This window comes from Dromiciops gliroides, chromosome 3, assembly GCF_019393635.1.
Source record: "Dromiciops gliroides isolate mDroGli1 chromosome 3, mDroGli1.pri, whole genome shotgun sequence".
In the NCBI taxonomy this organism is placed as follows: Eukaryota; Metazoa; Chordata; class Mammalia; order Microbiotheria; family Microbiotheriidae; genus Dromiciops; species Dromiciops gliroides.
Window position 1 is genome coordinate 44,451,193 of NC_057863.1, and position 13,303 is coordinate 44,464,495.

Below are 13,303 nucleotides of genomic sequence, written 5' to 3' on the forward strand. Positions count from 1 at the left end.
TACAAACCACTCTGTTGGTGACAAATGTGCGTGTAGAATCTATCTCACACACGCAGACACACACGGTCAGACCGTAGCCGGGTGACACTGATCACAAGCACGGCCCGGAGCCCGCGTGCCCCCGCCACCCCGGCATGGGCACCGAGAGCCGGGTGGGGGAGGCTGATGGCGAGGAGGGGGCACCTGAGGAGCTGAAACTTTGCGGCCCCTCCCCAGATGCACTTTCCGACCCTCCCACATGTCAGGAGCCTCGGAGCCGGACAATATGCGCCAGTGTCTGACAACGCACAATCGGCCCTTCTGTTTTCAGGGTTTAAACGGTGACACGGGGGATGAATCGGGGAGAGAGGAAACTTCGCCGCGCGCCGGGCCCGCGGGGATCCGAGGGGATCCCCCCCGCCCCAGGCAGCCCCGGAGGTGGGGGCGGGGGCTCCGGGGAGCAGAAGCGGGAGGCGGCGGGCGCGGGGGCCCGGGCTCGGCCGCAAGAAGGCGGCCCGCCGGCTCCCGGGGGCGCTGACCGGCGCTCGCACGGTCATTGTCTCCCCGGCAGGCCCGGACGAGTGCGGGGCGCTGGGCGCCGCACACGCGCACTAGCCCTCCCACACACACGCGCGCACACTCACCCTCGCGGCATGACAATGTCAAACGTCCCCTCCCCCGCCCGCGCCCACTCCCGCGCGGCGGGGGGCCCCCACGCGCGCCGCGGCGCCCGGACTCCCCGGCCCGGCCTCGGCCCTGCCCGCGCTCCCGCCGGCTGCGGCGGCGGCGGCTCCGCGCGGCACGAGCCGGGGGCCCCGGGCGCCGCGCCGCGCAGGGCGGGCTCCGGGCCGGCCTCGCTCCCGTCCCGCGCCCCCCACCGCCCGGGCGCGCACACAATGGCCCGGCCCTGGCCAGCGGAGCGCCTCCCGGGGGGCTCGGCTGCGGTGGCTCCCGCAGCCGACGCCGGAGCCGGGCCTCCACACTAGGCCCGATGCGTCCCCGGGCCTCGCGTGGCGGCGGCGGCCGGCGGGGAGCGGAGCCGGGCCGGGCCGGGGGCGGACGGACAGGCGCGGCGCCTCCTCACCATGTTGGTGTCCTCCAGGCCTCTCCTCTCCTCCTCCTCCTCCTCGCCTCCTCCCCTCCTCCTCCGCCTCCTCCTCCTCCTCCTCCTCCTCCTCCCCGCCGCCTCCGCCTCCTCCCGGCTCCGCAGCGAATGGACGGCGGCGGCGGCGGCGGCCTCGGCGGCGGCGGCGGCGGCTGCTCCCACGGCGCTTCCGGCTCCCGCTCATGCGCAGTGCGGCCCCGCCGACCCGGGCCGGCGCCGGCCGCTGTGGGGAGGAGGAGGCGGCGGCGGCCGGCGGCGGCTGCTACCGCCGAGGGGGTGTGGGGCGACGTGGGGGTGGGGGGTGGGGGAGAAGAAATGTTAGCGGGGGGGGGGGGAGCAGGAGGCTGAGGGGGCGGGGAGAGGTGAGGGAGGGGGGAGAGCAGGAGGAAAAAAGGAGGAAGGCGCGGGAGGAGGGAAGAGCTGGAGGCTGCTGGGGGGAGAAGTGGCCCTGGGAGGGAGGGGAAGCAGCAGGAGGAGGCCGCCCCTCCCCCCTCCCGGCTCCCGGTCTAGCTTCCCCAGCCCAGGTGGGTGATGGTGGCAGGGAAGGCCCTCGGACCTCAGCATCCCCAACATCTGCGTGGTGGAATGGAGTGGAGCGGAGGGACCCCCGGGTTTAGAATCACTGGGCCAGAGTTCGAATCTAGCCTGAGCAGTCTACCTATGTGACGTGGAACTAGCGCCTTCTCCGGGAGGCCGCTTCCTTTCTCAGTAAAATAAAAGCACTGGGCTAGAATGAGGGTTGTGAACTTGGAATCCCTGCAGCCGGAACTTTGAGTATTTCCATAACTATGTCAATATAAATGGTTTCCTTCGCATTCCAGACTGCCCGATGTCCAAGGGGTCGTTTTTTCTCTCCCTCCCCACCCCCGGACTAGGGGCTCCCTAAACTACCTTCCTTCCTGTCCCCACATCCTGTGACTCATTAAACTCGACCCACGCTCGCTAGAGATAAAAAGCAGACCCTGCCTTCAGAGAGCTTACTTGGGGTGGGGGTGGGGACGAGGAGGCAGATATGGAGAAATAAAGCAGCCTCAGGGACCAAGAAGAGGTGTCACCGAAGGCTCTAGGAAAACACGCTGGAGAGTCGGCCTCCTCTAACCCGACATCTTCGGGCAGGCTTGCCACCTGCCCGAGCTCGATTGAAATAGGCCCAGGAGGGGCAGCTAGGTGGCGCAGTGGATAGAGCACCGGCCCTGGAGTCAGGAGGACCTGAGTTCAAATCCGACCTCAGACACTTGAAACTTACTATCTGTGTGATCCTAGGCAAGTCACTTAACCCCAATTGCCTCACAAAAAAAAAAAAAAGAGAGAGAGAGAAATAGGCCCAGGGCAGCTAAGCCCTGGCGGAACATGAGCTCAGCCCCTCCTCACAATTGCTTCCTGCACATTATCTGGACAACTAAGTTAGTAGGCTAACAAGATGTTAGAGGTAGAAGGACTGTAAGTTATCTAATACAACCCCCTCCTAATACAGATGAGGAAACTGAGGTCCGGAGATGTTAAATAGCTTGCTCAAGACCACAACACAAAACTCAGGTTGGGACCCAATTCTACTTTAACTCAAAATCCAATTTTCTTCCTACTGGATGCATGGATGCTGCTGCTACCCTACCAGACTCTGTCAGTGGAAACCTAGCTATGTATTGGCCTCGATGCTTTGGGAAGAGGACTGACGGCCAACCTCTTTCCAGATTTCTCCTGCCCTAGGACAACCCTATCGCAAGCCAGGTGAGAGGGGTCCAGCAGGGAATGGGGAAAGTGCCTGAGAATTCCACCATGGGTAGTATTCCGCCACGCCCAACTGGCCTCACTATAAATAAGATTATCGATAGCATGATAGAAAAGAACTGGAAGCGACATCTGGAGGCATCTAGTCCGATTCCCTCATTTTAAAAAGGATTCCTGGGGCAGCTAGGTGGAGCAGAGTTCAAATCTGAGCTCAGACACTTGACACTTGACACTTACTAGCTGTGTGACCCTGGGCAAGTCACTTAACCCTCATTGCCCCACCAAAAAAAAAAAAAGATTCCTTTAAACCTGGGTCAAGAAATTAAACAGTGACTCTCTTGTTTTTACCCTAAAGCTACAGCCAAAGGATGGACCAGTTTCACCCATTTTAGGGGCATTCCTCTGTTTTAAGATAGCAAACCCAAGTCAAGCAATAGATATTCATTGAGCAACTCTTGTGTAGACCGTACCAAGGGAACCTCCCCCTGTAATAATAATAATAATAATAATAATAATAATAATAGTATTTGTCCTGTTCACAGGCCTAAAGGAGATTGCTATTCAGTAGAGAAGATGTCTTCCATGAAATATCAAAGAAATGATCATAACAACATAGCATGTGTCCTTGAACTACTTAGGTCCTCTCTGAGCCTCAGTCTAAGTCATGAATGGGATGGTTTATGTACACAAACTTCTTTCATGGCTGACATTTTGTGATTTTATATCCTTAAAGGCTAAATCATTCTAAGGAACTTGGATGCGTGTTTGGATGACCTAAGAGTTCAAGTCAAGTCAAGCCCACCATTGGCCTGGAGAAGCTGGGATACACTAGGCCTCGCTGGCTTTCTCCTCATACATACACACACACACACACACACACACACACACACACACACACACACAGACATTAATAATCCACATTTTTTTCTGGAATTCCTAGTCCTAATTAGACTTTATCTAGGGCCAGACTAAACCTCTCTGGTCTGTTCAAGACTAAATTAGATTCCCTGAACTCATTAAATCATCACCAAGCTACCTTAACTTTGTTTACAGAGTAGACCCTAAAGAGGAATGTTGGGTAGAGTACTTCCCAGGTCTTTGCTCTCATGAGCTTAGCATTGTGTCTAGCAGTAAATATTTACTGATGTTTTCTGACATTACTTTGACTTGGCATTTGGTATCCTGATATGACTTGCTCTGCCTATAAAACTACTGTGTTTTATTTCTGCTGTAGAGGCTTGTTTTTATTTACTTATTTGTTTGGGGTGGTTGCCCATCATTGGTCTCCTGATTAATGCCTTTGCATCTCTCAGACTGTGCCCACTGTAGTCATCATGGTTTATCATGAATATGTGCCCTGGACCTGCTTCCCTTGGGAAGAGGTCGGGAGAGTGTGACCATGGTGGGTTCTGCTTTCAAACCATGAGCTCTATCACTAATGGGAAGGAGTGGCTGATGGATTCTATTGTCACAGTTTAATGAGGAAAACATTAAAAATTTCCTCCACATAGTTTTAGACTACAAAAAAAAAATCACACATGGAAAGACAGTGGGACAAAGTAGATTGCTTCCAAAACATATTATCTTTGTGACCACGGGCATAAGTCAGCCAGTGTCTCAGGTGACTCTCTTAAGACTGGAAATGATAGTCTGCATTGGTGGGAGTTATAGCCTCCCCCACCAATGAAATCACAGGGTCTGGACCAGAAAACCCCAAACCAAAAACAATGGGTGACAAATTTTGGCAAAGGTAAATAAATATTTGTCAACCTGATCCAATTATTCTCCCAGGGACACTCTTCTGCATTAACAACAGAGGTACCAGGAAGGGAGAAGCAAATACTATCGGAAACATTTCAAGATAATAATGAAAATACTTTACATACATATCTATATTGACCAGTAAGTACTAATGAGCATTTGTAAATAGTAAAGAAGATTACCATTTTTCAAGGCAAATCCATCAAATCAATCCAACCACTTGAAAATAATAGTGTTGCTGCAAATGCTTAAAAAGTCCATTTTTAAGACAAACCGTGTTCTCCATTTAAATATTTGCAAAGTCCTATGTTTGCTGTCAAGTACTGTATAAAGAAACACAGAAAACTGAGAATTGTATACCTTTGCCATCTGTCTTTCAAGCAAAGCTTGTAAAAGGGAAAGAACAAATTGAAGTTAGACTACCAACACACAACTCTGTGAGATTATCTAGCTAGAATTAAGCGAGCAGAGTAGAGAGACCTTTGAAACACACCGAGGGATTGTTTTAAGATGCATAAATGCATTTAAAGGCACTCAGGTACAGAGACACGGGTTTTTCTGCCTTTCATCTGAGGATGCCCAATTTGACTAATTATTTACATGAATTTGTCTATATATAGAAAAAATTCAGGAGGTCCTCATTACAAATATATTAAAATACAATGAAATTAATTCATGTAACTTATTCCAGGTATCAAATTCTAATATTCAGGGCTGGGCTGGTCAGAAATATTTTCGGATAAAACTATAAAAGGGGTAGGTAGGTGTGACAAGGAAAGGAAGGGATCAAGCATACCAATGGGCAGCAATAGAGGGGCAGTGGCAAGACTCATCTTGCCCTCAAAGTTCAAATTAGCTTCTTGACTTCAAGGAGTGAACTGGGGAGTTGGGGGAATTCTAGACTCCAGCTCTGCTCCTTGTTCCTGGTAGGGATGTTCTCGGCCAATGGCCCAGGGGCCTGACTGGCTGCCTATAGCCCTTTCCCACAATCTGGGCAGAGTTCCAAAATTAAACTGCAACAGAGGACTGAGGGATATATATCAGGGACAGCCTTGAAAAATCAAGGCCAGGCCAGCCAGTCTTAGAAAATGAGACAACCAGAGCCCTATTGAAGTGGGTGAGCCAACCAAACATGAAAATGGAAATAATCACCAGAGCCAGTCTGTCACCTCAAGATACATGTGGATCGGTTGTTTTTAGGTGCTCCACACTCATGGTAGAGGAATGGACTTGCAATAACGGCTGGGACTGGAGGGAGCTCTAGGAACTGAAGACCATGCCAGATCATCACTGCTGATGTCATAATGTCCCACTGAATTATGATTGGAGGAGCAGGGGCATTCATGGCTGGGGTCAAACCCAGAGAGTTTCCTGTATCTGAGATCCCTGAATCAACTCCACTAAGTAACAGGTTGGCAGTTTTTCAGTCATCCTGCACGTTTTTTCCCTGGATAGTGTGGGGGTAACCTTAACACAGGAGTTTTCCTTTGATGACAGGGAAAACACCAGCATTTCCTCTCAAGTGGCTATTTGATGGCATCTTAAATAAGAGTAGATACTGAGGGTTGTCTTAAACAAGAACAAACATTTCTAGGAGACTAAAGATAAAGTAAATATGAACTCGATCTATATCTATCTATCGATCAATCTATCTATCTATCTCACCATAGCAAACACACAGAAGTCCAGCTCAAATGAATGTTCACTTGGGAGCTAATGATGATCAGACAGAAAGAAAATGGGGAAGGCAGATAGGCAGGCAATGAGTGATACTTGAAATGTACGCATCCATGGTTGTTAAATCTTTTCTATTCCATGTACAGTATTGATTTAAAGTAGAGCCCTCCCCCAGTACATTTATTGCTGACTGATGAACAACAACAATATAAAAGGATTGAAGATATCCTCATGACAAAGGCAGGCAGTCCCTGTACAAGGAGTTTACAATCTCAGTAAGACAAAAGAAGTTCCTCGGGCACTCACCGGCCTGAAGTGGTTTCTGTCAAGGTGTAGTAAATGACCCAATGCTGTTTTCTTCATTGTACCTCTAATGGCTGGCCATCCCTAAGTCCTTTTGGTCCAGAGAAATTATTTGGGAGAGGGAAATCGGGAAGGGTTTGGGGGGACAGTGGGGGGTTAAAGGCTGATGTGAAGACAGAAGTGAAGTTCGCATTGCGGTGGTCAGGTTAGAAGAGACTATTCTACCTACCCAGCATAGTTAAAGGATTAAAGGGAAGGAATCGGGGAGATGATGTGCATACCATTGCAGAATAAATGGAGAGGACGGCAGCACCCTAGAAAAGAGAAAGCAGGAAAGAGGCTTGAGAGTGAAGCCACCAAGGTTTAATTTGCTGTGGGAAACAATGGAAAGCCAGGTAAGAGATTTCAGCAAGGTGATGATGTTGCAGAAGGGCTATCAGGGTGAGCCAGGCAGACTTTACCTAAAGCATTTTGAACAGAGTATAAAGGAAAGAGAGAGAGAGAGAGAGAGAGAGAGAGAGAGAGAGAGAGAGAGAGAGAGAGAGAGAGAGAGAGAGAGGCAAAAAGCAAAGGAGAGGGCAGGTGGGTGGATGTAAAGAGTGACCCCAATGGCAGATCGATGTAACAATTCTAAACAAAGGAATGGGGTCTAGAGAAGTTGCAAAGGATCCTTAGATACATCTTCAAGAGAGACAAAGAGAAAGAAAAGGAAAAAAACAAAAACAAACAAAACCAAAGATCTCTCCTGCCCTCTGAGACCACTTAGCACTTTGTTTGTACCTCTCTTGGGCACTTGTATCTTTATTTAGATAAAGGTTATTGATATAGCTCAGTTCTCTGTCTACTGGACTTTAAGTTCCTTGAAAGCAGGCATCATGTCTCATTTCTCCTTGTGTCCCCCTCACAGTGTCTTGCAAGTTCATTCATTTATACAGCAGGCATTTATTACATGCCTACTCTGTGCCACCCATTGGAGATACAAAGACACCCCCAAAAGTTCTCTCCTCAAGGAGTTTACATTCTACTGGGGAAAACCAATATGTACATAGCAAATTAATACAAGGAAGATCTAAAATACCTTTCAGGTTGAAGATACCAGGAAAAGGTAGAGAAGGTAGAAAATGGTCGAGCTAGGCTTTCTGTAAGAGGTGTCATGTGAGCTGAAATTTGAGGGAAGCCAGGATTTCTAAGGGGGAACTGAGTAGGTGGGGGGGGGGGGACTTTCTAGGCCTTTAATATAGTATGGTGAAGGCATGGAGACCAAAGGTGGGTTGTCATGTAAGAAGAATACCAAGAAGGTCCATTCGTGTGGGACCTAGGGTGTGTAATGGAAAGTAGTATTACTAGAAAGGTGTGGTGGCAGCTAGATTGTGCGAGGCTTTAAAAGTCAAGCAAGAGAGACAGCTTAGAGCAGTGGGTGGAAAGCAGGCCTCAGTCAGAAGACCTGAGTTAGATGCATGCCTCTGACAGATACTGACAATATAAAGTGAATGACTCATTGACTTTCTTAATTCTCCCAGGTACCTCTTTCAGACTAAGTTTCAGAAAAGATGCTTCTCCTCATTCTGTGGAGGGAAAGGTCAGGTCCAGTCAAAAAAAAAAAAAAAAGCCAAAGAGTTGTTGTTCAGTCCTAGCCAACCCTTCTGACCCCATGGACCATAACATCCAGGCCCTTCTATCCTCCACTATCTCTTAAAATCTGTCCAAGTTCATGTTCCATAACACTATCTAACCATCTCATCTTTTGCTGCCTCCCCCTCCCCCTTAGGGACAGTGAGTCCTGTCTTCCCATTATGTGGATAATATATTTTAGCTTCAGTATTTGACCTTCCAGTGAATAGCCTGAATTGAGGCTATTCAGGTCTTCCTAAATCCAGGGCTGGTGCTTTATCCACTGTGCCACCTAGTTGCCCCTACAAGTATCTTTTCATTTCATGGCTGTAGTCACCATCTGCAGTGATCTTTGAGCCAAAGAATATAAAATGTGACACTGCTTCCATTTTTTTCTCCCTCTATTTGCCTGGAAGTGATGGGACTAGTTACCAAGATCTTAGTTTTTGTTTTTGTTTTTTGGTGGGGCAATGAGGGTCACACAGCTAGTAAGTGTCAAGTGTCTGAGGCCGGATTTGAACTCAGGTCCTCCTGAATCCAGGGCTGGTGCTTTATCCACTGTGCCACCTAGCTGCTCCCAATCTTATTTTTTTTTCATGTTAAACTTGAGACCAGCTCATCAAGAGGCTTCTTAATTACTCTTCACTTTTTGCTATCAGAGTGGTATGATTGTTGATATCTTTCCTAACAACCTTAATTCCAGCTTTTGATTCATCTAGCCTGGCATTTCACACTACGTACTTTGCATCTAAGTGAAATGAATAAGGTGACAATACACAGCCTTATCACATTCCTTTTCCAATCTTAAACCAATCGGTTGTTCCATGTTTAGTTCTAACTATTGCTTCTTGACCACCATACAGGTTGCTCAGGAGACAAGTAAGATGATCTGGTACTCCCATCTTTCTGAGGACTTGCCATACTTTGTTGTGATCCACACAGTCAAAGACCTTAATGTAGTCAATGAAGCAGAAGTAGATGTTTTTCTGAAACTCCTGTATTTTGTCTATAATCCAGAGAAATAGGGTTAAGTGACTTGCCCAGAGTCACACAGCTAGTAAGTGTCTGAGGTTAGATTTGAATTTGGGTCTTCCTGACTCCAGACCTGGAGCTCTATCTACTGTATCACCTAGCTGCCCAAGCCAAAGAGAAGCATGTGCCTTTTATAAAGAAATCTGGAATGACTTCTATGAAATAATATTTTTAAAAAACCCCAAACCAAAACCAAAACAGAACCAGCAGACTGGAACACATACTATGAATATAGGAGCAAGGGAAATAAGAATGAATAAACAAAGAATCCTGATGAGGACCCAGAGGGAAGTACTGTAAAAGTGTGGTATTCATTAAAATTAAGGAGAGAGGGGCTATTCCTAGGCCATCACTACTAGAGGGAAAAATCCCTCTATCAATGTATATTGGCCCCTGCTCTAAAACTTAGAGACTTAGAAAATTGCCCACAGCCCTGGGAGGTTAAGGACCTCCTCAGAGTCATGTGGACAGCATGTGTCAAAGGCCAGACTTGAATCTCCCCATCTTCCTAACCCTTGAAGTTGACTCTCTCTCCATCACACCCAGCTGCCTCTCCTATGCATTGACATTAATTCATTTAACTGAAAAGATAATTAAGCAAGTATAGTTACTTATGTTAATATTTAATGTCGAATTTCTAATAAAACATTTAATTTTTTAAAAAAGAGATGAAATAAAAAACAAAGAGAGATGGCCTATGGTTACATGCTCCAGAGGTGACAGGTCTAAGACTAAGGGAGAAAATAATGAAGATATAATTGGCAAATCGGGTCTAGCTGGAAAGAAATGCTGAAGGTAGAGGTTGAGAGGCAGACCTTGAGATCAATAGGATGCTACTCACCAGCATAACAACATAGCCCTGAAATATATAAGAGATGCCTTTACTTAGGAAGTACACATTTGACAGAGCCACGTAGGTACATAGGCCATGATGAAGTACGGGGCATGAAGCCACCAGCTACTAAGACAGGCATCTATTTGTTTTCACAACAGAGGAAGATCTAAAGATGAGCATCTAGGTCAGGAACTGGAACATTTTTGCAAGCCATTAATAAAAGTTGAAATCAGTTATGAAATTTGTACATAGTCCATTATCTTAATTTCTTTTTGTTTTTTTTTTTTGGTGAGGCAATTGGGGTCAAGTGACTTGCCCAGGGTCACACAGCCAGTAAGTGTTAAGTGTCTGAGGCTGGATTTGAACTCAGGTCCTCCTGAATCCAGGGCCAGTGCTCTATCCACTGCACCACCTAGCTGCCCCTTAATTTCTTTTTTAATGTTTTTATTTATTGTAAAAGAAGAATTATTTTATTTTCATTCATTTTGAAATTAAATACAAAAAGACAAAAAAGAGAGAACATTTCCATAGTCACAGGACAATGTAAAGAGGATTCAATATATAACCATGAATTTACATTTCAGACGGTTCATCTTTAAAAAAAACACCTCTGTAATAAATACTATACATTGTTTTTAAAGCCATCCTACTTTTCTGTGCTTCCTTCTAAGTTTTCTTTTGTTCTCTGATGTGCACTTTTTTTCTCCTTCACCCCAGAGAAGGCTACGATAAACACAAATATGCATATGTGTATAAGTGTATATATGTGTGTATGTATACACACATATATGTAACATCATATGAGACATATTTCTATTTATCAGTTCTTTTTCTGGAGATAGCATCTTCCCTCACAGGTCTGTTCTAGTTGGTTTGAGTATGGAAGATGCTATAAAATAGCTGAAGAAAGTGCCAAGTAGGGGAATTCAAGCTCATAAAGAAAAATGGAGAATTAGGGTTTTAGAACAGAAAGTGGAACACCTTAGGAAAAATGGACACCCAAAGAAAAAGAATGGATGAGGGTGAAAAGCCAAGATTCAATAATACAATGAGAATGATTAGCATACAGTAGAATTGGAATGAATGAGATCTCTAGAATAAAAAAAGGTATTCAATGATTATCCATTGAATTCAACAAATATTTTTTGAGGTCCTATTGAAGGCTTTTGTTTGTTTGTTTTTTTGGTGAGGCAATTGGGGTTAAGTGACTTGCCTAGGGTCACACAGCTAGTAAGTGTAAAGTGTCTGAGGCTGGATTTGAACTCAGGTCCTCCTGAATCCAGGGCCAGTGCTCTATCCACTGCACTACCTAGCTGCCCCTTTTTTGTTTTTGTTTTTGTACTGAAGGCTTTTTTCTTTCTTTTTCTTTCTTTCTTTTTTTGCAGGGCAATAGGGGTTAAGTGACTTGCCCAGGGTCACACAGCTAGTTAAGTATCAAGTGTCTGAGGCCGGATTTGAACTCAGGTACTACTGAATCCAAGGCCAGTGTTTATCTACTGCGCCACCTAGCTGCCCCCTATCAAAGGCTTTTTTAAGGGGCCTACTAAGTGCGAGGTATTGGTCTAGGTGCTAGGTGGAAGAAATGAAAAAATAAATGAGACATGATCCATACCCTCAAGGAACTTACAAAGTGGTACCAAAATAAGTATTAAGAGTCATCAATATGAATGCATTAAAAGGGCCTAAAGTAAGTTGCAACAGAAGGAAAACAGGGAAGGTTTCATGGAGGAGGTAGAATGTAAGCAGGACTTTGAAGAATGAAGAGGTGGAGCTTGAGGGAAGGAATTCTAGGCATAGGGAAAAACATGAGTAAAGGATGCGGTGACAGGAATTCAGGTACATGTTTGGGAGATAGCAGGTAAAACAATTTGGCTAAAGTGTAAAGGAAGGTGGACTAAGGAATATGAAAAGAGAAGTCTGGAAAGCGAAATTGTATCCAGATATGAAGGCTAGGGGGTTTGGTCTTTATTGTATCAACAGTGGGAGTTATTGATGTCTTCTGAGCAGTAGAATGACCTGTGCATCAAGAAGAACAACTTGGATGTGTTATGTAGGGATTGAATGGGGAAGAGACTAGAGGTGGTGCTTATTAGAAAAATATTGTGTTAGATCATGTGAATGGTGATAAGCATCTGAACTATTGGAATATTAGAGTGCTTATAAGGAGGGGTCAGATGCAAAAGACATTATGAAGATAAAACAGACCAGACTTACCAGGTACCTCATGGAATGCATGGAATGAAGACCAGGGAGGGGCCAAAAATGTGTAATCTGAGCCCCAAAACTCATTTGCATGGGATAGTCCTCTTGGTGGAATTTGATTATTCAATGCTCTCTGTGCCTGAATGAGAGGCAGAGTTGGTAAGAACTTGAGGAAGGAGAAATCCTGATCTCCTGCCTTCCAGCTTTGAGAGAAAAGATACATGGTTCCAGACTCTCTTCAGGTCCCTGAAGGGTGAGAGAGACAAGAAAGAAGCCAACATGTAAAGGAACTGGTACCTTGATCCCATATCTATCTTTAGCTTACTACACTAGAGATTTTGAGGAATTTCCCCTTGGGTGAGATCTGTGACTCATTCTTGGTTGAGCCATAATATCCCTCCCAATGGAAGTTCTCATTCATTCTATAAATTATCTGGTATATGGTTTCATCTGCATACCTTGTCTTATTTCTGTTTGCTATTATTATTTTTTTTTTTGCGGGGCTATGGGGGTTAAGTGACTTGCCCAGGGTCATACAGCTAGTAAGTGTCAAGTGTCTGAGGCCAGATTTGAACTCAAGTTTGCTATTATCTTATTGGCTAACTGGGTCTATTTGCTATATGTATGCTCATGGTGGAACTGGCATTTGATGGGGAGGGAGTATATGTGTGTGTGTATATACTCCAAGGCTTGGCTTCCTTCCCAACAAATGCCAATTCTACTATATTATATTATAATATAGATGTATATATGGATATGTATGCACATATACATGTGTATGTCATGCAAACATTTGGAGTAATTCTTCCCATCCTTCCCAGGCAGGAATTAAAGTCCCCTTTGTAGAAGAGTTAGTGGAGGCTACTGTAGATATTTCTATTCTTGATTCCCTGTGATCCACATATAGACAAGGCCCATGTGGACACACATAAACTATATGAGCAAAACATACCACAGCACCTTACAGATAATTCTAAAATAATCGCGGGTGACTGGAAAAGCTGATAATATCACTGATAGAACTAAAGAAGTCACACAAAAAAGAAAAGTTTGGGAGAAAAAGGGTGAGT

The 13,303-nt window shown here is 45.8% G+C and overlaps 1 protein-coding gene across 1 annotated transcript in view; it reads right to left on the reverse strand.

Moving 5' to 3' along the window:
* DCUN1D1 (defective in cullin neddylation 1 domain containing 1) overlaps window positions 1–1,116 on the reverse strand; it is a 46,916-nt gene extending 45,800 nt beyond the window's left edge. The window contains exon 1 of the mRNA XM_043992161.1: window positions 1,064–1,116. Within this exon, the coding sequence (XP_043848096.1) occupies window positions 1,064–1,066 (3 nt within the window). The 5' untranslated portion in view covers window positions 1,067–1,116. The remainder of the gene's footprint in view (window positions 1–1,063) is intronic.
* Window positions 1,117–13,303: the final 12,187 nt, after the last annotated feature.